The sequence below is a fragment of the Neofelis nebulosa genome, chromosome 15 (assembly GCF_028018385.1).
Source record: "Neofelis nebulosa isolate mNeoNeb1 chromosome 15, mNeoNeb1.pri, whole genome shotgun sequence".
NCBI classification, from domain to species: domain Eukaryota; kingdom Metazoa; phylum Chordata; class Mammalia; order Carnivora; family Felidae; genus Neofelis; species Neofelis nebulosa.
This window is the reverse complement of record NC_080796.1, coordinates 70,982,416-71,009,486: the sequence shown is the minus strand read 5'-3', so window position 1 is coordinate 71,009,486 and position 27,071 is coordinate 70,982,416. Positions and strand designations below refer to the sequence as shown.

At 57.7% G+C, this 27,071-nt stretch overlaps 2 protein-coding genes and 1 long non-coding RNA gene across 3 annotated transcripts; all 3 read left to right on the top strand.

Moving 5' to 3' along the window:
- Positions 1-17: 17 nt before the first annotated feature.
- On the top strand, positions 18-15,243 carry NCSTN (nicastrin). The gene is made up of 17 exons (XM_058700970.1): positions 18-173; positions 1,425-1,529; positions 5,864-5,987; positions 6,492-6,613; positions 7,036-7,181; positions 7,881-8,031; positions 8,298-8,407; positions 8,666-8,818; positions 9,503-9,607; positions 9,791-9,868; positions 10,581-10,753; positions 12,069-12,171; positions 12,306-12,401; positions 12,704-12,791; positions 13,048-13,202; positions 13,435-13,647; positions 14,472-15,243. The coding sequence occupies exons 1-17, from the start codon at positions 89-91 to the stop codon at positions 14,592-14,594; spliced, it is 2,130 nt and encodes a 709-aa protein (XP_058556953.1). The 5' UTR covers positions 18-88; the 3' UTR covers positions 14,595-15,243.
- Positions 15,244-18,443: 3,200 nt separating this feature from the next.
- Positions 18,444-19,278, top strand: LOC131495828 (uncharacterized). Its single transcript, XR_009254140.1, has 2 exons — positions 18,444-18,528; positions 18,743-19,278. It is a non-coding gene; the product is annotated as an uncharacterized LOC131495828 (long non-coding RNA).
- A 2,625-nt stretch (positions 19,279-21,903) lies between these two features.
- On the top strand, positions 21,904-26,703 carry NHLH1 (nescient helix-loop-helix 1). Its single transcript, XM_058700988.1, has 2 exons — positions 21,904-22,233; positions 25,230-26,703. The coding sequence occupies exon 2, from the start codon at positions 25,402-25,404 to the stop codon at positions 25,801-25,803; it is 402 nt and encodes a 133-aa protein (XP_058556971.1). The 5' UTR covers positions 21,904-22,233; positions 25,230-25,401; the 3' UTR covers positions 25,804-26,703.
- The last annotated feature ends 368 nt before the right edge of the window (positions 26,704-27,071 follow it).

The window sequence follows — 27,071 nt, the reverse complement described above, 5'->3', positions numbered from 1 at the left end:
GGACCACAGAGACGGCACCAGCGTTGGCCTAGAGAGGCCACAGCCGGGCCGGAGGGGAGGGGAGGCTTCCGCTCAGCCGAGAGGCAAGATGGCCACGGCTGGGGGCGGCTCTGTGGCCGACCCGGGCAGTCGGAGTCTTCTTCGCCTTCTGTCTTTCTGCGTCCTGCTGGCAGGTGAGGCCTCCCCCCGCGCGTGAGCTCCGGTGTGTTAGGAGAGCCGTCGGGACCGGCCGGGTCGCGAGCGCCGCCGTCCCCCCTTCTGGCCCCTCTGCTCCTCTGTGCCCCCACCCTGTAAATCCTTTCTCTTTCGTTCCCACGACAGAAGTCCCCCCCCCCCCATTTCTTTGCCTGGATTTGATTTGAGGGCCCCTTCTACCCCGCGGCACGTCGTGTCGCCCCATTTCCTCCTCCGGGCCTCTTCCCGGACTTCCAGCCTGACTGTCCGCCTGCCTCGTTTTCCCCACGGCCGGAGCCACCCCACCCCCTGTCGGAAAGGACAGGTGTCAGTTCAGCCTCTTCCCAGTGCGTTTAGTCGGAGACAAGAGCGGCCTCGTTCTGTGGGTGCAGGGCGGTGGTCAAGCCCTAAAATGCGAACGTGCCTGTATGTAACTATGACCATACCTCCCCTCAAGTTCATATTATCTTTAAAGATTCCCCAGAGGAGAAATTATAGTCGCTCCACACTGTAGCCACACACAAGCGACCTGTGGATGTTAGATTAATTGACAGATCTGTGGCATAAGGTTTCTCCCAATTCTGTTCAGATTCCTGGAAAAATGTCTCAAAGATGTGTTATCGTAATCTATATTCTTAGACTGGCACCCTTTCATTAACGAGGGTGCAAGGTACATGCACATGCAAGGTAGAAAGCAGAATTATGCTCACCCATGCAACCGGAAACCGGGACATCTGAGGTTACGTGCCTTTTCCCTTAGGAAATGAAGTTTTCTTCCTTTTAGCTTTAATATCAGCTGTTCTGATTGGAATTTGTAATAACTTTCTGGGGCACATAGCTGGGCGCATTCATCTGATCCAGTAATGTGTCCAGAAAGTGAGAAGGATGGACATTAATCCCGCTTTAGAAAGTATGATGTACTCAGGGGCGCCTGGGTGGCTCAGTCGGTTAAGGGTCCAACTTCGGCTCAGGTCATGATCTCGCAGTTTGTGGGTTCGAGCCCCGTGTCGAGCTCTATGCTGACAGCTCAGAGCCTGGAACCTGCTTCAGATTCTGTGTCTCCTTCTCTCTCTGTTCCTCCCCTGCTCACGTTCTGTCTCTCTCTCTCTCTCTCTCAATCTCTCTCTCAAAAATAAATAAAGATTAAAAAAAATTTTTAGAAAGTATGATATACCCAAGCCATACGGTGAGCTAAGGACTTGATAGTGCCAATGCCTCTCTTCTTCTAACACTTTTTGTCTTCTGAGCAGGTTTGTGCAGGGGAAACTCAGTGGAGAGGAAGATCTACATCTCCTTAAATAAAACAGCTCCTTGTGTCCGTCTGCTCAACGCCACTCATCAGATTGGCTGCCAATGTGAGTTGAGGCTGGGATTTGTGTTGTGGCCAGTGATATTTCTTTTTTTTTTTCTTTTTTTTTTTTTTAACGTTTATTTATTTTTGAGAGACAGAGAGAGACAGAGCATGAGCATGGGAGGGGCAGACAGAGAGGGAGACATAGAATCTGAAGCAGGCTCCAGGCTCTGAGCCATCAGCACAGAGCCCGATGCAGGGTTCGAACTTACGAGCCGTGAGATGATGACCTGAGCCGAAGTCGGATACTTAACTGACTGAGACACCTAGGCACCCCTGTGGCCAATGATGTTTCAATCTGTGCCTTAGATCTCAAGATCCAAGTCCTGCTTGGGAGTCTCAGCACACAAATTAGGCTGTGTGGGTAAGAGGTGACAGAGAGCCATTTGTCAGACCAGGCAAGATAATTAATAGGAGCTAATGCTTAGTAAGTGCTGCTTACTTGAGCCTTGTGTGTGTGCATCTCATTGAACCATCACAACAGCCCCATGAAGTAGATTCTCTTATTGTCCCCATTTTACAAATGACAAAATGGAGACTGCGAGAAGTTGAGTAACTTTCCCAAGATCATCAGGCTATTAAGTGATGAGGCTAGGAATTGAGCCCCATGGGTCAGGTTCTAAGTCAGGACACTAAGCATCCACTAGTTAAAGTAGAAAACTATATTGTTTTCTAAGGAGAAAGGAGTCTCATAGTCTATGAGTCCATCGTCACCTGAACCATCTTTTTGGAACCAAAGTGGACTTCTTTAAGACAGTAGTCTATTTGAAGGGAAGGCATTGAGAAAGCCAGATAGTTGCAGGAGGAATTAGTGAAGCATTTGGATTCGTCTCTGTGCTTTGTAAATGTGTCCCAAAACAGGGTACCATGACAGTATGGTTATAAAACTATGGAAGTAGAAAGAGCAGAGATGTGAAGGCCGAACCCCAGTTCCTCTGCTACATAGCCTCCCTTCTTCATATTTTGTTCTGTGAATAATTGCTCTGTCGGAATGTAGTTCTGCGGTAAGCAGGAAACTTAGAGTCAGATCATGGCTTCTTCGTCGCCATATCGGTCACCTCTGAATTTCAGTAAACGCCTATAAAAGCGGTTGGAACATACCTGCACAAAGCTGAAAGTCAGACTATCTCCTACATTTATTGATGATGCTGAGTAAGTACTATGGTCTCAGGAGTCCTGCGTGATTGCCTGAAACCTTCTAGTTTGGTAGGCGGACACAGACGCTGCGAAGTGAAGGACCTGATTAATGTGGCAGTTAACTCGTTTCCTGCCCGGCCTTCCCTGAGCCGCACTCTGTGTTCACCGTGCCGTGTCCCTGCTGGAGGTAGGTTAACTGGTTCCGAACAGTTCCAAGTAAAATTTTCGGACTCCCTTCTTCAACTGGGTTTGTGCGTGGAAGGGAGCCAGGTCCAAGTGCGGGCTGAGATCAGACTGCTGGTCTTGCTGGAGCTCCACTCTTCGTGCCAAAAGGCTAGGACCCTGTCTTCCTGGAGGTGTGCTCTTAAGATGCCCTCTGTGGGACTGAGTCGGCTTCGTGTTCTGAGAGCAGCCCTGTGGGAAGCAAAGCCGTAGCCTCTGGGAGTGAGCCAAGTGCCAGCACAGAAAGGAGAGGGGAGGGGCTGGACTCTGGCCACTTCCTCATTAAGAGCTCATCTCCTTTTCAGCTTATTTCTTTTTTTTTTTTTTTTTTTTTTTTTTTAACATTTTTTTATTTATTTTGGGACAGAGAGAGACAGAGCATGAACGGGGGAGGGGCAGAGAGAGAGGGAGACACAGAATCGGAAACAGGCTCCAGGCTCCGAGCCATCAGCCCAGAGCCTGACGCGGGGCTCGAACTCACGGACCGCGAGATCGTGACCTGGCTGAAGTCGGACGCCCAACCGACTGCGCCACCCAGGCGCCCCATTTTTCAGCTTATTTCTAAGTCTTGCTTCGTATTTGTCCATCCCGAGCAAGCTACACCCTCTTTAATTAGGCTTGCTAGGGGCGCCTGGGTGGCGCAGTCGGTTAAGCGTCCGACTTCAGCCAGGTCACGATCTCGCGGTCCGTGAGTTCGAGCCCCGCGTCAGGCTCTGGGCTGATGGCTCGGAGCCTGGAGCCTGTTTCCGATTCTGTGTCTCCCTCCCTCTCTGCCCCTCCCCTGTTCATGCTCTGTCTCTCTCTGTCCCAAAAATAAATAAAAAACGTTGAAAAAAAATTAAAAAAAAAAAAAAATTAGGCTTGCTAGCATGGTAAACGTAAGGAGAGAAAGATTTGGTTTGGTTTTCTGATTATACTGCTCTGTTTCTATGGGCTCATTTGATTTGACTTTATTTTATTTTTAAGCAATCTCCACACCCAATGTGGGGCTCAGACCTACAACACAGAGATTAAGAGTCACGTGCTCTACCGGCTGAGCCACCCAGGCACCCCTGTTGGCCCCTTTTAAAATGTTCAAAGAGGGTTATCTGTTGGTTCCTTTCCTTTCCTTCCTTTTTAAATCTCTCTCCATGGTATGAGATGAATAAGGGTGAAAAAGTTTCTCTTCATGGGAGGCCCAGGAAAAGTAAGCAAGTTACTCTGGACTATACAGTCACCAGTCAGACTCCAGATTAGAATCCAGGTGTTTTATTCCAGCGTCCTGGCTTACCTTTTCCCTGTCCTCCTTGGAGCTGAAGCTATATATATTTTGTTTGTCAGAACAGCTTTTCCTTTTTCCGGGTTTTATATGCCAAGGACTGTTGCCTTTTGTCAGACTTAGAACTGCCGGTGGTAGCTAAGTCTTTATTACGGTTATTCCAGGTCCTGATATTCCTCTAAAGTTTATTGTTATGACCATCCACACGAACTTATTGGGTACTTACCACGTGGAAGACATAGTTGAGTGTTGGGGACTTGGGTCCATGTCTCGATTTTGCCAAATCCCACGGAAGAAAACTTCTACCTGGCCGGCAATCTGGAAGTGCTTAAGGTCTTTGTCTTGTGCACATTATAAATATTTCAGTGCCTTGATCTAGAGCTGTAGTTTTCACGACTGGCTAGGTATAATAAAGAATCACGTGGCAAGTTTTGAAAGTACACGTACCTGGGCCTCACCTTCAGAGACTTTAATTTAGTAGGTCTGAGATAAGGCCCAAGCATCTGTATTTTTTAAAACTCCACAGTGATTCAACTAGGGTTGAGAACTATTGCTCTAAAACAATATGTGACGGGCGCCTGGGTGGCGCAGTCGGTTAAGCGTCCGACTTCAGCCAGGTCACGATCTCGCGGTCCGTGAGTTCGAGCCCCACGTCGGGCTCTGGGCCGATGGCTCGGAGCCTGGAGCCTGTTTCCGATTCTGTGTCTCCCTCTCTCTCTGCCCCTCCCCCGTTCATGCTCTGTCTCTCTCTGTCCCAAAAATAAATTAAAAACGTTGAAAAAAAAAAATTTAAAACAATATGTGACTTTTCATACGTGATAGGAATTTTCACTGGCGAGAAGGCTCGTGGGGAGATGGTAGGATGTCTCCACGTGGATCACTAGGGACGCGACAGGCACTGCTGCATAGAATTCAAGGCATTCTCGACGATGGCTTACCCATCCTTCACCGCAGCGCTGCCCGATCTTTGTCATTCGTGAGATACAGAAAATAGTATTTGTATGGCATCCTGGCATATATGGAGACGTATGGTATTTGTAGGGCATCTTCGGGTACCGGGTCAGTCTGCTCCTGGCTGGGAGTGGCCAGCCTAGGGTCTCTGGAGACCCTCGGTTCCCAGAAATGAGGGGGGTCAATATCAGCTGGTCCCTAACCCATCAAGACCCATCAGTTGGGAAGCTCTCTTCTAGAGATCTCAAAGTTCTTGAGTAACCCTGCCTGAAACAGGTTAAAAGCAAGTAAAGTCATTCCCAAATAGGGCAAAGGAACGGAGACCCAGGAATTGTCCTCAGGTCAAGGAAGTCTGCACATATGTCTTCACACAGGAAGATTCAGTGCTAGAACTCTGAGCCAGAGATCTAAAGCCTGCCATTTCCTGGAGAAAATACAGGTTTGAAAACCATGCTGTCTCCTCTTCTGGAAATGTGTACATGTGGCTAAATGAGGTTGAGGGAAGAGGGTGAGAGAATGATCGTACGACCTTTCTGAGATTTAGCGAATGAGTAGACTTCTCGGGCTGTCTCGTCCTCCAGTCACTGCTGGTCGCCTTCAGGTGGAGCTGGGGGAGTCAGCTCTTCAGCTCAAGCCCAAGTCTGGAGGTGGCTGCGTTAACCCAGTGTCCGGTGCCATGTTTGGGAGATAAGTGATCTGCAGAATCAGTGAGGCAGAGGCAGAGTCGTCAACTGCGGGAGCTTTAATTTGAGCCCATTCTGTCCTGGCAGCTTCCGTTAGCGGGGACACAGGGATCCTCCACGTGGTGGAGAAAGAAAGGGACCTGCAGTGGGTGCTGACTGACGGCCCCAACCCCCCGTATGTGGTTCTGCTGGAGGGCGAGCTCTTCACCAGGTAAGAACTGTGTGTGCCTTCAGGGAAGCCACAGCCGGGAAGATCTGGGGGGCCATCCCCACACTTGTGTATAAAGGTTCGCTTGGCTGCCCTGGTCCGATCAGGGCAGGGGGCGAGAGTGAGTCTCGGAAGAAAACCTGCCCCATCAAAGGAGTCGTCTGGGTGACCTTACAAATAGGGTCCAGTGAGTAAAGACCCCAGGCAGGAGGAAGGGCCCATAGGGGCACTCAGGGACAGGGTAGATGAGATGAAGCTGAAGCTCAGGTTGGGTCATAGTCCTCACTCAGGAGTTAGAGACAGAAAAGAGGCAAGAAAAGAGTTAACAGTTGGGGTGGGGGGGGTTTCACTTCTTTAGGAGTAGAGTCAACACACCACGTGTGTTCAACAAGGAGTCAAAGGTTTGGATTCCGTTAGTTTCCCATTTGTTTCCATCCCTGGGGGCAAGATACTGGGCCAGGGGTAACCTTCCCAGTCTTCCTCCATGGCACTCCCTCCCTGTCCCAGGAATCTGATGGAGAAGCTGAAGGGGACAACCAGCCGGATTGCTGGCCTTGCAGTGTCCTTGGCCAAACCCAGGCCTGCGTCGGGCTCCTCTCCTAGTGTGCAGTGTCCCAATGATGGGTTTGGTAAGAGCCCCGGAGGATCAGGGGACCTCCCGTCATGCAGAGCTCACTGGTGCTTCAGTCTCATGTCTTTGGAGGGTTGGAGGGATGCGTCTGTCTGTGTGTAGTGTGAACAGCTGACTCCCAAACAGAAGACAGTGTTTCTTTGTCTTTGCCATTCATCGCTTCCTCTGCTGCTTCCCCTTCATCCACTTCCCTCCATCCTCCTTTTCTGTCATAGGCCCCGATCCCTAACCAGCCAGCCCAGGGCGCCCGATACCAGTGTCTGTTTCCCTGTAGGTGGTGACAGGTTGATGCTTGCTTCCTTGAGTCCCCCTTTCCTTTGGAGCTCTTGGTCCCAGCCCTACGATATCCTAGCCTTCCTCCCTCACTCAGGCCCTGAATGCTTAGTGTCCCAACAGCCGGTCCCCCGTCCTCCCCTTCAGGCATTTACTCCAACTCGTATGGGCCAGAATTTGCTCACTGCAGAGAAATCCCGTGGAACCCCCTAGGCGACGGCTTGGCTTATGAAGACTTTAGCTTCCCCATCTTCCTTCTTGAAGATGAAAATGAAACCAAGGTCATCAAGCAGGTAACGGCTGCCAGCTCCTAGCAAAGAGAAATCTCTTAGGCGCTCCGCCCGCCTGGAGGGCTCGTCCACCAGGGCACCTCTGCATGGTAGATGCTCCAAGAAAAGCCAATACGTTTATTTTTCTCGCCTTTCCCTTCCCATTTCTCTCCTGCCTCTTCTTCCAGCATTGATGGCTATTAGGCTGGAAGAGAACATAAACTCTACTTGATCTGAAATATGGTGTGCCTGGTTAGGAACCCCGAGTGTGGGAAAAAGATCATCAGACTGGGAGCTGCGAGAGATTCAGCTCAGAGGCTTCTGAATGTTCTGAATTACAATAATCTTTAATTCTGGCCTAGCTTCTTTGTTTTGACCTGTAGAGCGGTTAGATTTGTTCCAAAGTTACATGGTGAGTTGATGTCCAAGCTGTCTTGAATTTGGTTTTTGATATTTGGTTCAGCACAGTTGGCAGCTAATCATGTTGGGAACTTGGGCCAGGCTGTTTGGGATGGGGACACTCCGTCCGCCCCAACTCAGTCACTGAGTCTGTGCCCCTTCGCATCTATCTCTTGGTGAGGTTTTCTCTCAGACCTTACACATCCTGGCTTTGTACTATAGCTCAGGGACTGACGAGTGAGCGTCGGGGTAGGGCCGGGCCCTCCTGGGAAGCAGGGGAGGATTCCATGCGAGCTGCCTCAGCGGGCCCGTCTCCCCTCCTAGTGCTATCGCGATCACAACCTGAGCCCCAACGGCTCAGCGCCCACCTTCCCGCTGTGCGCCATGCAGCTCTTCTCCCACATGCATGCTGTCATCAGCACTGTCACCTGTATGCGGCGCAGCTCCATCCAGAGCACCTTCAGCATCAACCCAGGTAGGACAGACCCGAGGCCCGGCGGGTGTGCTGGGGACCTGGGAAGGGGGGAGCTCAGGCAGGGAGCACGGGGCGAGAGAGGCGGGAACAATTCCGAACAGTTGAGGCCACTTGTCCCTGCAGCGGACAGGGCAGAGAAACCAACCTAAAGCAGTGGAGGCAGGAAATGATTGACAGGGTCCACGGGGCAGCAGTCAGAGGCGTCTCCAGGCCTTCTCTGTGGCTTCTCCCTAACTTCTGTCGCTCTCTCACTCTGTCCTGCTCAGAAATCGTCTGTGACCCCCTGTCCGACTACAACGTGTGGAGCATGCTTAAGCCTATAAATATATCCGGGGCATTAGAGCCTGATGACAGGGTTGTGGTCGCTGCCACCCGGGTGAGTGCGGGTCCCTGGTCAGGGTGGACAGGGCTGGCGCCAAAAGGGCTGGGGGGCCTCTTGCGGGCGTATCATGTTTCAGAGTCGCTGTGCTGGGGAGCCTCCAGGGAAGAGGGGTCTGGGCCGTGGGGCCCCCTCGTATGGCCATTGTCCCAGAACACACACATTCCCTTGGCTGGAATAGGAGAGGGAGCCTGGGGCCCGGTCCTAATTGCCATTTTCAAAGCCTACCTCCCCTGCCTTTTCCACTGTACCCAGCTGGACAGTCGTTCCTTTTTCTGGAACGTGGCCCCAGGGGCTGAAAGTGCCGTCGCCTCCTTCGTCACCCAGCTGGCTGCCGCTGAAGCTCTGCAGAAGGCACCTGATGTGCTGACCCTTCCCCGCAATGTCATGTTTGTCTTCTTCCAAGGGGTAGGGGCTCTTCTGCTGGGGTAGGCGGGGAGGGGCAGACAGCAGGGAGGGTAAATGTGAGAGTGGCTATCGTTTGGGGACGATCCGGGCGCTTGACCTGAGTTGTCATTCAGCAAAGAGCTTCTGGAGGTGTCTCCACGTGTCTCCCCCCAGAGTCACACATCTTAGGAAGCTTTCACACCCTGGCCTGGAATCGGAATCAGTGTGCTGCCCGCGCCCTCGCTCCCCCGCCGATGCGATCTCTGGGAGGCAGCCTTTTGCTTTTATTCTCTGGACTCTTTCACTGCCACTTCCACCCAAGAGCCCTGAGGCTCCTGCCCCCTCCCCCCACTGCCCCCACAGCCTGGCCTTGGAATAAGGGGAGGGCAGCCGCGGCTGCGTCGGCGGAGGGGAGGGAGAGGCAGGAAGCAGGCACATAACAGCTGATGTTCGCCTCGGGCCTTTACCGAGGCTGCTCTCCCCATTTCTGGGCTCGAGAAGTCCTGTGATGCACACACGTGAGGAAAAGTCACAGCTGGGAGGCCGGGCAGGGAGGCGGGTGAGGTCACGTGACTGCGTAAGCCGGCCAGCACTTGCGGTGACACGAGACCGTAGCCTTCGTGCCTTGAGCCCTGGTGATCTGGCCTCCGGAGACTGAGCCTGCCCCGACCCTTGGGAATCTCTGTTCCTTGTCTTCGCCGTCAGGAGACCTTTGACTACATCGGCAGCTCCAGGATGGTGTACGACATGGAGAAGGGCAAGTTTCCTGTGCAGTTAGAGAACATTGACTCGTTCGTGGAGCTGGGACAGGTGTGCCGCGTGTGCCCTCCTCCCCCTCCCCCTCCCGCCTCCTCCTCCGCTGTTCGTTGTCCTCCTTGCCACTGCCTCTTCCCTGACTTTTCTCTGACCTTCCTCCTTCCTCTGGCCTCGGGGCACGGCCCCCCCCCCCCCCCCCCGCGGGCAGCCAAGTGTTGTTTCTTCATCCTCCCCCAGGTGGCCTTAAGGAATTCTCTAGAGCTCTGGATGCACACAGACCCCATGTCCCAGAAAAATGAGTCTGTACACAATCAGGTAATCTGAGCATCTTTCCGCCTCACTCTGTTTCAACGGCTCAGAATGTGGGCACCCCTCACCCGGGCCTGACCCCCGCCACCCCCCAGGGCCTGTGAGACAGGACCTCAGGCGGGGTACCAGCTCAAGGATGAACAGCGTGGCTGTTCCAGCTCCGCAGGAAGCACCGTGAGCGCAGCTCGCGGCCCCGGTTCCCTGGGGTGGGCGGTTCCCCGCCTCCGTGCCCCGCAGAGGGCCCCGCGGGAGTGACCGGCCCCTCCCTCTCTGCTTCCCAGCTGTCCGGGCTGCCCTGCTCGCTTCCTGGCTGTGCCGGACCCGCTACCCAAACCGTCCTCCAGGCTCCTCACTAGTCGTTCAAGACCCTCCCTCCTCTCAGGGTCCAGCTTTGGGCCTGTTTCTCTCATGGGGTTCCTGCCACTCCAGTGTCAGCGCCCTCCCCGCCCTGGGCTCCTGGGTGGCCCTTGGTGTCGTTTGGCGTTGTTACTTGTTCCTCCGGTTTGGCCAGAGTAGGAAATTAGGTGTCCAGTGAGGATGACACAGCTGGAGTTGCAGGACATTCAGAGCCTGGATCCCGAAAGGCTCGAGGAGTTGGGGTGCAGGAGGGCCGGGGGCAGCACCACGAGCTGGGCACGTGGCGGGAGCGTCGTGGGCCTAGAAGATGCGTCCGGCTTCCCTGTCCGCAGCCTCCCCTGAGCTACCCCTCCCCCCCCAGGTGGAGGCCCTCCTGAGCACCCTGGAGAAGAGCGGGGCTGGCGTGCCTGCTGTGGTCCTCCGGAGGCCGAACCGGTCCCAGCCCCTCCCGCCGTCTTCTCTGCAGAGGTTTCTTCGGGCTCGGAACATCTCTGGTGTCGTCCTTGCCGACCACTCTGCTGTCTTCCATAACCAGTAAGAGCCGCCGAGCCCACACCCTCTTCCTTCTCCCAGAGAATCTGTCCTGTGGTCTGGGGTCCAGAGGGGGGAGTGTCTCCTGTGTCAGGAAAGATCACCACCCTCCCCTCTCCCCTCTCCCCACAGCACCCCTCCAAATCTCAGGTCAGTTTGTGTTCTTTGCTCAGCGACCTGTTCGCACCTAAGCCGGTCGCCTCGTGTGACTTGATGTCATCTTAGAACACGGGCCCCCTCAGCCTTTCCGTGCTTGGTCCGCCTCCCCCAGCTCTCCCGAGGCCTGGGTCCTTGGGGCTGCCAGCAGAGGGCAGCATCCCCAACAGGAGCGCCCTGAGGACAGCGAGCTGGCCGGGTCTGGGGCCTGCCCGAGGGTGCCGAGCGGGACGCAGACAACACTCACACTCTGAAATGTAACGTGTTCTTGCCTTTGGGGTAAAAGCGTCCCCTGTGCTGAGGGGACTCCAGAGATACGGGGTGAGGCCCTGTTAGTCACCTCTCTCCTGGTCCTGGGCACCCCAAAGAGCCCCTAACGTAAGCCCTGGGCTCATGGGACTTCTTACTCGGGCCAGATTGCTAGGTTCCCAGCTTCCCTCCCCTCTTCCATGAGGCCAAATGGGTTTCTGAGTAACACTGCTGATGCTCTGGCTCTCCGACCCCAGCCAAGGAGCACCTTCTTGCTTATTTAGGGCTGGGACACTTCCAGCACCTGAGGTCAGCCGACCCCGGCATCGCTTCGGGGTGAAGGGATGGTCCTCATTTGCACACATTTGGCCTTGATTCTATGTGGGGCCGTCATCTGTTGGCGCTGAAGGCTGGGAGCTCTCCTCTAAGCTTCTCTTCTAAGCTCTGCCTTCACGGGGCTCCCCAGGGAGCATACGGTGCTTGGACCCAGGGCAGTGTCGTGTATCTGGGAAAGACCCGTTCATCCCCCTCGGCCCCCAGGCACCCTCAATGTTCACGTTCATTGGAACCGTCATCCAACCTCTGGTGATGTGGGGCGTGCTCCCCAAAAGTCCTCTCAGCCGTCTCCAGCCCAAACTCTGGGGAAGTGTCTCTTCTGTTTGAAGACCTCCCAGGAAGGGAGTCTCCTGCCTTCTGATCTCATCTGCCTCTTCTACCTTGTCTCTCCGGAAGGTCCTTGTATTTCACTGCTCTGCCTCTCCACACCCTCTTCAGTATGGGACCCTCATTTTCTGTTCCTTCCCCCCGGATGATGAAAAGACACGCCAGGCTCCTACATGAAGGGCCTGTGAGGGAGGACCGGGGCAGGGCCCTGGCTGAGTGTGGCCGAGGCTCATGCCCGCTCTCCCGGCAGCTATTACCAGAGCATTTACGACACAGCGGAGAACATTAACGTGAGCTACCCCGAGTGGCAGAGCCCCGAAGAGGACCTCAACTTTGTGACGGACACTGCCAAGGTAGCACTCGCCCGGGTTGGCCGGGAGCGTGGGGAACACAGCGAAGATGGTTAGAACGTCTTCTAGGTGGTTAGACCATCTTGTAGAGGGTAGAAGAGGTGGGCCGTTCAGCCCCCCCTTCCCGCCTGCCACAGGCCCTGGCGGATGTGGCCACGGTGCTGGGACGTGCCCTGTACCAGCTGGCAGGAGGAACCAACTTCAGTGACACCATTCAGGCCGATCCCCAAACGGTAAGGGCAAGTGGGGCCCGCCTCCTCTCCGGCTCTGCGCACGCGGCAGGCCGTCCCGTCTGCACTGCACTTAACCCCTTCTCCCAAACCTGGGAGCCCAGCATGCCAGCGCGTGCCAGCGAGGCTTCCCGCTGCGCCAGGGTGCTCCCGGTGGGCCTCCGGCATCCTTGTGAGCCAGCCTCTGCGTCCCCAGCCCCAGAGTCCCTGGCCGACCCGGCTCCCGCCCTGCGACAGGGTCTCCACTGAGAGCTCTGCTTGGCTCCGGGTCACGGGCTTGTTGACTCTCACTGTCCCAATCCTAGGTCACTCGCCTGCTCTATGGGTTCCTGGTCAGGGCCAACAACTCCTGGTTCCAGTCCATCCTCCGGCAGGACCTCAGGTCCTACTTGGGTAAGCACGCGCTGGGGGAATGGCACCCTTAGCCGAGGCAAGAGATGGAAAAAGTCATCAGCTTGGTTTAATCTCTGCTTTATTTTTTTCCTTCTCCTTTCCTTTCCTCCCCTGTTTTCCTCTCTTTCCCCTGATACATGTGGGATCCGTTCCCTTCTCTTCTCTGGCTCCCGTCAACCTCGGGCTCTTCCTTCCCCTCCCACCCGCACCCACCTTCCACCCTCCAAACCCTCCCTTCCCTGTGCTCTCCACTCAGGTGATGGGCCTCTTCAGCATTACATCGCTGTCTCCAGCCCCACCAACACCACCTACGTGGTACAGTATGCCTTGGCGAATCTGACTGGCCAGGTGGTCGACCTCCCCCGAGAGCAGTGCCAGGATCCAAGTAAAGTCCCCAGTGAAAACAAGGATGTGAGTGGGAGTGGGAGTGGGTGTCGAAGGTGCCCCGAGGGCCCCGTACCCCCGGGGGATGTTGGACAGCGTCCTAGGCCCAGTTGGACCCAAGGAGTTGGGATGCAAAGGCGGAGGGATGCGGCCCCTTGAACTTGAGTGTTGGAGGGCAGGAGCCTGGGCAGAAGCACGGCGTGGCCGGGGTGAGAGAGGATCACCTCAGCCCCGCCCTGTGGCCGGTCTTCCGTTGCAGCTGTATGAGTACGCGTGGGTTCAGGGCCCTCTGAACTCCAACGAGACGGACCGGCTGCCCCGCTGTGTGCGTTCCACGGCACGACTGGCCAGGGCCCTGTCCCCTGCCTTTGAACTGAGGCAGTGGGGCTCTACTGAATACTCTACATGGACTGAGAGCCGCTGGAAAGACATCCGGGCCCGCATATTTCTGGTAGCCAGCAGAGAGCTGGAGGTGAGCCGGGAGGGGCATGCCAGAGACCGCCCTGCCCTCTTTCTGTTGCCTCTTACCTCTTAACTGCTGCCATCTCCCATTTGCCACAAAAACCTACTGCCGCTCTGTCCCCTGTCCACCGGCACGCCCCATCGCGAAGTCTGTCTTCACCGACTGAGTGTGTGTTCACGCCGGAGGTGGGCTCCCGCCAGGAGGAGGGCCCCCCGGAGGAGCTCCTCACCCTGCAGCGTCCCCACAGCTCCCCTCCCAGCTGGGATTTCCAGCTGCTGGCACTAGGGTGTGCACGGGCGCCACGGTTTATTGAGTCCCCATCACCAGTATGTCAGAGTTGCCACCGGAGAGTTGCCACCAAAGTCATGGATCTTAACTTCAAGACGCTGAAAATCTAGGGGCTCCGGGGTGGCTCAGTAGGTTAAACGTCTGACTCTTGGTCTCAGCTCAGGTCATGATCCCACGATCCTGTGAGTTCGAGCCCCGTGTTGGGCTCTGTGCTGACAGCATGGAGCCTGCTTGGGATTCTCTCTCTCTCTCCTTCTCTCTCTCTCTCTCTCTCTCTCTCTCTCTCTCTCTCAAGTAAATTTTTTTAAAAAAAGATACTTAAAATCTTAGTAATACAAAGAGGAGGAAGAACAGGGATACTCCTCTTTTCGAACGGAGCCACTCCGTCTTCCAGTCGGGAAGACGTTGTCCGTGATTGCTCAGCACTCGGTGCCTGGAGCCAGCTCTGGGATCCCGAGGTCCTGGCTCCCAGCCCCAGGCGGTGATCCAGAACCACGCTGGGCTCTGACAGCGTCTCTCTCCCTCCCTGCCCACGCCTCCCGCAGTTCATCACCCTGATGGTGGGCTTCGGCATCCTCGCCTTCTCTCTCGTCGTCACCTACTGCATCAACGCCAAGGCCGACGTCCTTTTCATCACCCCTCGGGAGCCAGGAGCCGTGTCTTACTGAGAGGGGCCCAACTCCTGCCCGCTCTACTGTTCACATCCTAGGCCCCTTGTCCCACGGGGACATAAGCCACTAGCGTGTCACTGGAACCTCTCTGGGCCTGCTTAGACTGGAATTAACATGAACAAGTAGAACTGCCCCAAAGAGAGAGAAACAAGTTCCCTCTCCTCTCCAGCTCCCCCTACCTGTCTCCCCTTCCTCACCCCTGCCCGATTCCGGGAGGGCAAATAGAAGCTTCTCGCTCCTGCTTGACTCCTAACTGCCCGCCCTAATTTACCCTTCTTCGGGGTCCCTCTTCCCTTCTCATCCTGCCCTAGACCGCCCCCTACTCCCCACCCCACCCGAGTCCCAGCTTTCCCGACCAGGAAGGACACAAAGGCTGAATGCCAGGAACAAACCACAAGGAAGCCCCGAGGTGCAGGCCAGGCAATCTGTCTCCCTCCTGCTGTCCTGTCTCCAGACCCTTAGACGGCACCTCGGGGAGGGTGTGCTGCCGGGTCACCTCCAGCCCTCAGTGCTAGCTGTGGTTTTATTAAGCTGTAATACCCATTTTTGTTGTTTTCTTTTTCCGTGCGTGTGCGTGCGTGTGCGTGTGTGTGTGTGTGTGTAAATATATAAATAGCAAGTTTCATTAAAAGACTATCCCTCATGACCTGTATGTGTCATTCTTGCGTGCCCTCCTGCTCGGTGACCTCAGACTGGAAGTCATGAAATTGTTACCACGTGCTCCCTCCGGGTCTCCAGAGGCCCAAGGAGTGCGGCTCTGTCAGAGACAGTGGAAGCCCTCAAAGCGGGGCTCCCATGGAGCCTTGGAACCCCGGCTTCCCCCTCGTAAGAACCGCGTTAGCATCGTTGACCCTCCCACTTTCCATTCGACAGACGTTTCTTTGTTCACTCTGAGACACTGGCTGGGCTGCAGAAATTTAGGGGACGCAGCCCCAACCCTGAGTGGCTGGCAGTTGGGGTGAGGGGAGAAACCGGTGCAATCCGGGGTGATCACGTGCGGCATCTCCGGAGTGCTCCGGTAACGCACAGAAGGACTCCGGGCACTGGGGGTGGCATCCGGGAAGGCTGCTCAGAGGAGGAGGCATCTGGGTTGCAGGCTGTGGAGTTCAGCTGTGGAAGCACAGGGCCTTGAAGGCACGGGCCACGTTTGGGAACGGTAAGTCATGCGGGGTGCTGCAGGAGAGGGGGCTGGGGCTGGGTCACGGAGGGCCTGTGGCGGCCTGCCGAGCAGTTTGGGCCTTCTGTTGCTGGTGGGCATTTTGCAGACGGAAGCGAAGGTGGCTTTGGACTCTCCTAGGAAGAGAACCTTGGCTCTGGGAACACCCTAGCGCCCTGGGTCTTCATGGAGCAAAGTTCCGGGTCGTAGCCGCACAGCTAAACGAAGGCCGCAGCTGAGTCACTGGAAGGGAAGACCCCTCAGGAGTGGCGCTGGAGGCCAGCCCTCTCCCCTCCCCGCGGCCCTGCCGCCCATTGAGACAGATGAGCCGGGAAGGACCAGCTCCGGGCCCTTACCTTCCCGAGTCTCGCCACACCCCGCCGAGGAGGCGATTTGCTCCAGGTTTCTCTCTGCGTTCCCTGGGGGGGGGGGGGGGGGGGGGGGGCACGTCTGGGGGGCCGGGATGTGGAAATGAACCCTGCTCCCCTCCCCCTCCCCCCCCCCCCCCCCCCGCACCCCTCCCGGCCCGCACGCGGCGCTGGCTGGAGGCGGGCACAGCTGCCACCATGCTGGGCCGACTCCGCGCCTCCCTCGGCCAACAGGGCCTCCCGGCGGACAGGGCAGCGAGCTCCCTCGTCCTGCTGGCAGCTTCGGAAGCGGGGAAGTGGCCGGGTACCAGGAGCGGGGGGGGGGGGGGGGGGGGGGGGGGGGCGAGGGGGGGGGCGCCGGTGGGCACCAGCTTGTCTTCCGCCTTCCATGCGACCCTTCCTCGCGCCACCCCCCAAATTCAAAACCAACCAACTGGGCTCTTTCCACGGCCTGTGGGAGGCCAGGCGCTGTAGAAGGGGCACGGACCCCCGGCTGACCCCTTCAGGGGCCTCCTCTCTGAGACCTCGGTGTGGCGAGTCCTCGGGGACCTGCTGTGCCCCAGAGACCCACCGGGGCCGGCTGGCTGGCTGAGACCCCCTGGGCCAAGGACTTTAGCTTCTCAGCCTGTCTCCCCACTCCCCTCCCTGGTCTGGGTGGGCCTTGCTCTGAGATGTGTCACTTCCCACAAGGCTCCCCCCTCCCCACTACTACCTGGGCTCCCCAGGACCCAGCCTTGTCCCTACCTCGCACCTCAGCACGGAAGGCTTTCCTGTCAGCCGGTGTTTCTCCTCCAGCCTCTCTGAGTGAAGGGTCTTCTGGGCCCCACATCTGGGTCGCTGCTCCCAAAGGCACATCCTGGGAGGAGACATTTTCATCCGGAGTCTGGCGTTCTGTACCAAGGCCTCACCCTACTCAGCAGGACTCTGTCTCCACATGGAACCATATAAGACCTTAGAAATGATATGTAGGGTCTAACTCATCTGCTAGGGGAAACCGTAGCCCAGAGGAGTGAGTGGCTTGCCCAAGGTCGCAGCAAATTAGCGCTGAGCTGAGACCAGCACATGTCTCATATCCACACTGCCTGCCACGGCAGCAATAAACGTTTATTGAGCGTGGCTGTGGGCAAGGCGCTCTGTCCTGGCATCAGAAAAGGTTATGATGAGATGCTGTGCCTTCCCTTAGAGACTTGGGATCCGGAGTCAAGATGGCAGGATGGGACACGAGCAGGATAAATAAGCAGGCGGGGCCGCATATGCTCCACGAAAGTCAGCGCAAGGAACAGGTTCTACCTGAGCCCAGAGGACACAAGGTTGGCTCTGGGCGGGGCCGGTTAGTGCGGAAAGAGCTCAGGATCAGGGATCGTCCGGTGTCACGAATGGCGCGTGCGGCTTTGGAAAGGGCATCCCGGCTCTGGGCCCTGGTGGCATCTGTGTGATGCAGGGTCGGGCAGCGGGGGGTGGATTAAAAGGTGGATCAATTCTTGAACTTTTTGTTTGTTTACTTATTTATTTTGAGAGGGAGAAAAAGAGTGAGAGAATGCGAGTTGGCGGGGGGGGGGGGGGGGGGGGAGGAGCAGAGAGAGAATCCCAAGCGGGCTCCGTGCTGTCAGCAAGAGCTCTATGTGGGGCTCGAACTCATGACCCTCGAAATCGTGACCCAAGCCGAACCCAACCGACTGAGCCCCCCCCAGGAGTCCAATTCTTAAACTTTTTAAGGTAGTTTGAAAGTTTTCCTTCCAGAGAGGGAGGCCTGAGGGGCCCTTATTCCTGTAATTCAGCATCCCGTCCTAAGACAGAGCCTGGCAGGCCTCTCGGAAGTTGGGCCTGCGGAGCAGAGCCCCTTAAAGATCGGGGCCCAGATGGGCCGCAGGTCGGATTTTTATTCCTCCCTGAATCCACATGCAGAAGGGGCCCTCCCAGTCCTGCGGTGGAGACGGGCAGCCGTAGCCCAGTCCCCAAATAGGGGAAAACATGGGGAGGAGTGCGGGGGCCATCTCAGGAGGCCTGAGAGATGACGCAACTGTGAGCAACTCTCCAGGCTCTGGCTCCGGAGCGGGGGCTGGGACCCTGGGGTCCCCTTCCGCCCACGCCTCGACTGAGGCCTTGGCAAAAGTGCGGGGACCGAAGGGGAAACGGGGATGAAAGGGGGCGTCGTGAAAAGCAGAAACTAGTATAGGAAGTAGGGAGGAAAGGAAGTGGCAGACAGGAGCCCAGGAGCCCGAGAGGAGCCGAGGGGGGGAAAGGCCGATGGCGGGCGTGGCCGGGAGGGAGTGGGCCCGGGGCTGGTGGTGACAGATGGGTGGACACAAAGAGGAGACAGATGGATGGGGGAGGGAGGAGGGAGGCTGGAGGGGGCAGTGGTTGGAGGCCTTAATGAGATTGGAGCTGGGCTCGGGGCTGAGGAGAGGTGAGTGGAGAGGAAAGAAGAAAGGCCAGGCCGCCTCAGGAGACAAAGGCGACAAGGCCTGGGGGCCAGGGCGGGAGAGGGCTCTGGAGGGGCCGCTGGGGGAGGGCGGGGGGGGGGGGGCGGGGGGGAGGTGGGGGTTCCAGCCCCGGCTGGCAGCAGAGAGAATGACAGATTGCGTGGCTCGCCACAGTGGAGACCCGCTGTCACCTTCTAGAGGCACAGAGAGGGAGACCCAGAAAGACGGACTGACACGCACGGTGTGGAGGCAGACAAGGAGACAGAAGAAAATCCACGAGGCCTCCCGGCCACGCCACGGCTCCTGCTCGGGCTCCCCCCCGCCCACTTGCTCCTGCGACCCAGGACCCAGGACGAGGGCTGGTCTCTCACCGAGGATGACACCCCCACCCGGGCGGGGGCCACTCCAGGGAAAGGGTCAGGCAGCGCGGCACTGCGAGGGTTAACGCCGGCTGCTCGCCCTGCCAGCCGCCTGCCTGGTCGGGTCCCCAGGGCTCCCCGCATATGTCACCCCCTCTCCTGCCAAGCCCACTGCTTCCCAGCTCCTCCAGGCCCTCCCCCACCCTCAAGGACTAGGCCCCGGCCCCGTGTCTTCCCTACACTCCAACCTCCCATCCGGCAGTCTACTTCCAAGCTACCTCCAAGGCCAGGCCGTGTAGACCTGAAAAGCGGGAGGGCGACCACCCGAGAAAGTGAACGCCTATAAAATGCAAAATAAAGACAAACCAAACCGTAGAGCCTGCTCCTCCCCCACCCCCAGGGCCTGCTCTTCCTGCCCTTGTTATGGCAGACACACACACACACACACACACACACACACACACACAGCTCCCTGGGGGTTCTCCTTCCCCCAGGCTGGGGCTGCTGGCAACCTGCGCTGACCTCAGAGCGCTCCCTGCTCCCTCGACCACGACCACCGGTCCCCAGGGTGATAGAGGCAGAGGAGAAGCAGGAGGTCCCAGGGCACGCTCTCACCCTGCTCACCATCAAACCCCAGTTCAGTTCGTGGGGACAGCTCGGGCTGGGTATGTCAAGGATGGAATCCCAGGACTGAATTATCAGAGCCCGAACGCCTACAAGCAGGGAGGCTGGGGACAGGGACCCCCCCTGCTCCCCCCCCTCCCCCCCCCCCCCCCCCCCCCCCCCCCCCGCTTCCTTCTTGCCTTCCCCACCCCCACCCCAGGGCCCTTCTCCTTCTGTTTCCCCCGATGTCTCCCCCTTTGGGATCCCAGCCTCCAGGCTGCAGTCGCCCGTCCCTCCCTCGTCCCCTTGTCCCTCGAGTTGTGTCTATCCTGTCTCCGGCCTTGTCTCCCTGTCTGCCCCAGTTTTTTGCTTCCTCACCACTGTGTGCTCTCTGCCTCCCCCAAGTCTGTGTCTCCGCCCTGTCTTGGGGCCTCCCTCAGGCCTCTCCAGTACCACGCGGTACCTCCCCTGAATTCCGGTGTCTCTCCAGATCCGTGTTTCTCCCAGGCCTGGTCTCCCTCCCCAGCTCCCCTTCCCCAGTCTCCCCCACGTCCCCTCCCACATATGTTGCATCTCTGAGCCTCCACAACCTGGCAACTCCTCTCGTCCTCTCTCACCCCTCTGTCTCCCCGTGACTGTGCCTGCCCCCCTGTCTGTTACCCACCCACAGTGCTCTCCCCCCTCGTCCGTTTCCTCTGTCTGGCTCCCCACATCTCCCCCTGTCTCCCCCTCCTCTCCACCGCGCACTGGTCTCCATCTCTCCTCTCCCCAAGGCACTGTCTCCTGGGTCTCTCGGTCTCCCAATTTCTTGGACAGGGTGGAGGGCAGGAGCGTGGGGGCGGTAGAATTGCTGTTGCTGGGGGCTCATTAGGTGGAGATTGGTTTTTAATCAGCACCATGGCAATGATGATGCAAGAACTGAGATGCCACCTGGTCCCCTGCCCCCCAGCCCCCCTCCTCAAGCCTCCTTTCCCCTCCAGCTCAGCCCATCTGCTGGCGCCTGGGCACCTGTCTGGGCCTGCCCAGGTGGGAGTTGGCACCTCCCGGACCTGGCGGGGGGGGGGTGGTGGGGGAGCTTGGGGAGGAATCATAGGACTCCCCTTAGGGAGGAAAAGCCCAGAAAAGTTTGATCAGCAACAGGGAAACGGTGAATGCCTCCGACAACCCCCGCAGCTGGGGCTTGCTCCAAGGAAGGTCCAGACCCTTCCATGCAATAGCTCACTTAATCTCCATGGCAACCTAAGAAGCAGCTCTAATGAACCCCATTTTGCAGAAAAGGACCCTGGAGGCTCAAGAGGTTAGGTTACTTGTCCAAGGTCACCAGACACCAGGACTTTCTTCACCGTAAGACACTGTCTCTGGAGCGCTCCGGGTTCATTCTGGATACTCGCGAAGGCTCAGTGACGACACCCAACAGCTGCGTGGAGTCCCAGCTCCTGCCACCCTTCACCACACACGCACACACACACACACGCACTCAGACACGCGTGCACGTGCACACACAGGCCGGAGGCAGCTGAGCTACTGAGGTGAACTTAATCAATGCCTGTTTGCATATAATTCTGTATCCGATTTTCTTACTGCTCATTTGCTGCCCTGGCACACTCCAAGCCTGCCCGGGCCGCCCTGACTTCTCCCACATCCTTCCAACCCTCGTCCTTCCTCTTCCTTCAACCCGGCCTTTCCTCCTACGAGCCCAGAATTCCCAGCGGGTCAGCTTGGAAAAACTCCCTGTGGGCTCTGTGTCAGGAATCTGACCCCGCTCCTCCCCACCACGAGGTAGATGGGAGGTCGAGGGCTGGGTAAGAGGGCATGGGGTGACTAAGTCCCAGGGCCACACGGGAGCCACGGGCAGCCTGCCGAGGGGTCCTGTGGGCACCAGCTTTAGGAAGGATGAGAGCTTGTCGAGGACCAGGACTCTCAGGTCTTCTTTGAGGACCTAGGTTTCCCTGTTGGTACCTTGGATAGCCTTCTTCCCAGGGGAAAGGAAACAGGGGAAGGGGCTGTCAAAGTCACGCTGGGACTCAGAATAGGACCATGGCACTTAAACCTGGCTTGCTGGGGGCCTCTGTCCCTGCCGCCTCTGGTGTGGAAGACCGAGGGGGTTCATCTGTGATCCTGCCCTGGCTCTCGCCCCAGCCCCACCCCTTCCCCAGCTCTCCATTTCTTGCTTATGAAATATGCATGGAGAACAGATGTCCCTGCTCCCCTACTCCCTGCCCCCCCCCCAGGGCCAGCCCCCACCCCCAGCTCCCGGGAGGTGGGGTGGGGGGTGTTCCCAGTTCTCTCTGCCAATGGCTGCCTGGCCTGGCTGTTTAATATTGATGAGGGGGGGGAGCTGGGCCAGCCAATGGCGAGCTGGGGGTGTGTGTGTGTATCTCCATATATATATACATAGGGCTGGGCCAGCTCAGGTGTGTATGTGTCCGTGAGTGTGTGTGTGTGTATGTGTGTGTGCGTGTGTGTGTGTGTGTGTGTGTGAGTGCCAGTGGCTCCAGTCCCTGACCAAGCCCACCCCCTCCTCCTGGGCCCTATATTCCCACCATGTGTAGCCCTCTCATCTGCCCTGGAGCCTGTACAGCCACGCCACGCCGCCATCCCCGAGAGCTCTAGAGAGCTGGTCACTAACTTTGCAGACGGATGAGCTCCCAGCAGCCAGAGGAGACCGGGGCTGTCAACGCTGCCCCCTGTCCTGCGAGCTCAGACCCCCTCGCAGGGTCTTCCTAGGTAAAGGGACAACCGTGGGCTGGGGAGGGGTGGGTGTGTCCCTTGCACTCTGGCTCAGGTCCCCTCCCAGAGCCTTCCTCGAGTTCCTCTCTCTCGTGTGTCCCCACACCTCCCTCTCCTCCATTCCTGCCCCTGGACGCTTTGTGCCTGTCTGTTCTCGATCGGGTTGAGCATGGCGGAAGGGGGGGCAGGAGATGAGCATCCCACCCCAGATGCTTGGAGCTGCTGGCCTCCCTCATCCTCGGAGCCTGAAACTTTGGGACCAGAAGTGGATTTGGGGTGAGGACTTGTTGGGTACATGGAAGCCGCTGCCAGGGCCTGAGCCGGGGAAGACAGTGGGGCCAGGAGGTGGGACGGGGATCAGACTGGGAGCACACAGAGGGGAGGGGAAGGCACGGCACAGCGGTCAGGGGTGAAGGGACACAGGCGGAGGGAGAATCTGGTGGTGACAGATGTGCTGGGAGCCCCAGAGCCGAACTCCCGAAGCCTGGAGCTGGGGAGTGGGGACAGTAACCGTGTCCCGGGAGGGGCTGACTTCGGGGCCTCCCCCCTGTTGCAATCCTCTCCTGTTCCTTTGGCCCCCTGGATGTGGAGCGCGTTCTGAATTTCAACACCAACCGCCTTCCGTTTTGTGTTGTGGTGACGGCGTGTCTGTCAGATGTCGACTTACACTTACACCCATCACCCCCCAGCGCTTAGTAACTATTTGTCAACGACAGCGGGGTCGGGGGCAAGGCTGGGGGTCCATCAGGCCGGAGAACCGGGCTGGTAAGGAAGGGAAGATGGAGACTGAAAAGGAGCCTCAGTGCTTCTGTTTCTGGCCATTTAGTCCCACGAGCTCTGAGCAGAGTGGCCCTCTGTTCCCCCTCCACACTCGTCCTAAGCAGAGCCTCGCCCATAGCTTTCCCTGCTGCCTCGCCCTGACCCCCTCTGGTCCCCGGGACAACCAAACCTTAGCCAAGTCCCAGAACGGTGTCCAGGCACCCGCCCCCCCCCCCCCCCCCCCCACCGCAGGCCACATCTGAACTGATGGTGGGCTGGGGGAGGACTCGAAGCAGGACGCCGACTCTGGTCCCTTCCCGTCATCTTCTTTGCAGAGTCACCAAAAGGGCCAGGGAATGGCAATGGTTGAGGGTGTTGAGGACAGAGCTAGAGGAAGGGGCTGGTCCCGAGCAGGGCAATCGTAGCCAGAAGGGACACTTCCGGACTCTAGTGGATGGGGTGGTAGGATCACGTGTCTGTGGTGGTCATGTTGGGGGTGGGGGGCCGGCAGGGACTGGGCTGGGACAGCTGTGCCGAGCTCCATATGTCCCAGTCCACTCTACAATGGGCAGTCTGGGTGCTTATCCCCTCCCCCGCCCCCCCCAGAGGCAGCAGGACTGCAGCGGGGCCCTGCAGGGGGGGGGGCTGATAGTGAGGCCAAGGCTCGCAGCTCTCCCATCACAACTGGGGAAGGTTTAGAGTCACGGCCAACCTCTCTTGGCGCTGTGACTGCAGTCTCGTTTGGTTTTGTTTTTTTTTTCCTTTCATTTTATTATTAAGCATTTTTGGTAAAAAATGGTAAAAAAAAAAACACATAACATAAAAGCTACCATTTTTAGTTTACGGTTCAGTAGTATTAGGTGTATTCCCATGGTGGTGAAACAGATCTCCAAAACTTTTTCATCCTTCAAATCTGAAACTCTACCCCCTTTCAACACCACCCCCCCTCCCCCCTCTTCCCCCTGCCCCTGGTAACTGCCATGCTACTTTCTGTGTCTATGAAGTTGACGACTTCGATTCCTCATAGAAGTGGAATCACTCAGTATTTACCTTTTTGTGACAGGCTCATTTCATTTAGTAGGACGAGTTTCAAGTTTCATCAGTGCGGCAGCTTGCGATAGGATTTCCTTCCTTTTTAAGGCTGAATAATATTCCATTGAACGTATACGCCCCGTACTCCTCATCCATTCATCCGTCGATGGACATGTTGTTTCCACGTCTCGTGACTAGAGCTGCAGTCAACGTCCACATGCAGATATCTCTTCAAGATCCCGATTTCACTTCGTCTTTCGATATCTACTCAGAAGTGGAATGACTAGGTCATACAACAGTCCTATGTTTAATTTTGAGGGGAACCTCCGTCAGGCGTTTCACAGTGGCCGCACCAGCTTACGGCCCCACCCCTCACCCCCGACAGGGCACAAGGGTCTCGATTTCTCCACATCCTCATCCACCCTTCTTATTTTCTGTTTTGTTTTCGTTTGATAGCAGCCATCCTAGGGGACGCGAGGTGATAGCTCACCGTGGTTTTGATTTGCTTTTCTCTGGCGCTGAATGATGTGAGCATCTTTCCGTGTTTGCTGGCCATTTGTATACCAACTTTGGAGAAACGTCTGTTCAAGTCCTCTGCCCATTTTTTAATTGAGTGATCTGATGTTTTGTTCTTGCCAGAGTTCTTTATAATATTCTGGACACTCCCCCCTCATCAGAGATCCGATTTGCATGTATGTTCTCCGGTCTGCGGTCTGTTGCCTTTTCGCTCTTCTGATTGTGTCCTTTGACTTACGAAAGTTTGCAAGTTCGACGTGGTTCCATTTGTCCATCTTTGCCTTTGCTGCCTGTGCTTCTGGCATCATATCCAAGAAATCACTGCCAAGTCCAATGTCATAAAGCTTTCCCCTGTGTTTTCTTCTAGGAGCTGTCCAGTTTTAGGTCTTTAATCCCCTTGCTCGGTTTTATCCTGCCCCCCACCCCCTCCTCATTTCTCCTCCTTCCTGTCGCTCACCCCCAGGATTCTCTTCCATTCTTACCACCTCTCCTCCTACTCCTTTACAGCGTCCACCTGCCTGTCTCTCCCCACGTTTCCGCCTTTCTTCCCCCGACTGACTCGTACAGGACCTCCCCGCTCCCAATCCTTCTCCAACCTTCCTCTTGCCCTCCCCGTCTCGTCTCGTCTCGGAGCTGTCTCCTTCCTCCTCCCTCGGCCCCCCTCAACTTCCCCTTCTCTCCTCCAGGCTCCGGACTGGAACCCTGACCATGGAACCTTGAAGTGGCTCTCACCTCCTCAGCTCAGTGGCAGACCCCACTCCCCCAGGCCCTTCCTGCCCCTCCCACAACCAGCTTGGAGGCTCCCGGAGGGAGGGGTGGGGAGGGGATCCTGATCTCACCGGGCAGGGGGCCTCCATCATGATGCTCAACTCAGACGCGGTGGACCTCGACCTGCCTCCCACCCACTCCGAGACCGAGTCGGGCTTCAGCGACTGTGGGGGCGGGGCGGGCCCCGACGGGGCGGGGCCTGGGGGTCCCGGAGGAGGCCAGGCCCGGGGCCTGGAGCCCGGAGAGCCCGGCCGGAAAGACCTCCAGCACCTGAGCCGGGAGGAGCGGCGGCGGCGGCGCCGGGCCACGGCCAAGTACCGCACGGCCCACGCCACGCGGGAGCGAATCCGCGTGGAAGCCTTCAACCTGGCCTTCGCCGAGCTGCGCAAGCTGCTGCCCACGCTGCCCCCCGACAAGAAGCTGTCCAAGATCGAGATCCTGCGTCTGGCCATCTGCTACATCTCCTACCTGAACCACGTGCTGGACGTCTGACGGGGCTGCCTCGGCCTGGCTGGGGTCCCCCCGCCCCCAGCTCCCCGCAGGGCCCCCGGGCCGGGGGGGAGGGGCAGGGAGGCAGGGTGCCCTCCGGCTGGGTGGCTGGGTGGCTGGGGCTGGCTGGCTGGCTGGCGTGGGCCACCTTCTCCTGCCGACCCCCCCACCCCCCACCCCAGGGCGATTCTCGTGCGCCTCCCACGGCTTGTGGTTGGGGCCCAGCTGGTCAGAAACGTTCGCCTGGGTGTTCGGTACCCAGTCCTTGCTGGCTTTCCTAGGCGGCCGCCCTTGGCCGCTCCCCCCTAGCTCTCTCCTGGGCCGCTGCCTCTTCTTCGCACCGTCCGCTTGCCTGTCCCTCCCCCTTGTTTCTGCCCCGCTTCCTCCGCTCTTCCAGGGCCACTCTTACGACCACACTTCTGGAGACCCCAGACCCCGTCTCTGTCTCCCATCCCCTTTCCAGCCTCGCCTGGCCTGGGGTGGGGAGGGGGCACCCATACAGGAAGGGGGAAGGCTGGGCTCCGAGTGGGGTGGGCTTCTACCCCAGAGATCTAACCCCGGGGACGCGGGGCCTCCGGAGATACTCCTGCCAGGGGAATCTTGGCGGCCGAGAATGATGGGAAAACTCTCTTGCCCCCGAGCTTAGCACATGAAGACCTCGTATCTGACTTGGTAGTGAGTGCCTTGCCCTCTCTGAGCTATTTGGCCCCCTCCCTGCCCCCTCCCGCCCACCGTCCCAATTTTCTCCCTCCCGGTGTGCAGCTGGAGAAAGGGAGACCCGGATCCTGGAGGAGGGGCTGAACCCCCAGAATCAGCAGAGGGCCCGGGGCGGTGGGTGAGCCAGATCCACATCTGCTTCCTCCACCCCAGCACTCTGGGAAAATGTGAAAACCCACAGCGCTTCCTGCCTCAGATGCGGGGGGTGGGGGGGGTGGGGGGGGGTGGGGGGGGGTGGGAGGGAATGTTCTATTACTGCCCTCCGGAAATGCTCTGCCGTCTGGGACCTAGGGCCAGTTCGTTATATACATTTTTTCTCCTTCCTTAAGCTTGCCTTCCGCAAGGGAAGACACCCCCTCCCCATCCTGCTCCACCCCCCCCCCCCCAGCAGGCTCTCCGCACCCCTTCGCACCCCCTCCAGTGTTACTGAGTACAGCCCAGGGTCGGAATGAAGGGCCAGAGGGCCCGTGTAGAAGTGAGCTCACTGCCCTTCCCGTGCTCCCTCCTCCCCCACACCAGACTCCGTGCTCTACAAGGATATTATTTATTTACGT

Bases quoted from the DNA above. Each gene is read 5' to 3' on its own strand.
- NHLH1 (XM_058700988.1), top strand. From the start codon at position 25,402: ATGATGCTCAACTCAGACGCGGTGGACCTCGACCTGCCTCCCACCCAC.
- NCSTN (XM_058700970.1), top strand. From the start codon at position 89: ATGGCCACGGCTGGGGGCGGCTCTGTGGCCGACCCGGGCAGTCGGAGT. The intron at 1,530-5,863 runs GTGAGTTGAGGC...CTGTCCTGGCAG, and splicing joins TCATCAGATTGGCTGCCAAT to CTTCCGTTAGCGGGGACACA. The intron at 6,614-7,035 runs GTAAGAGCCCCG...CCTCCCCTTCAG, and splicing joins GTGTCCCAATGATGGGTTTG to GCATTTACTCCAACTCGTAT.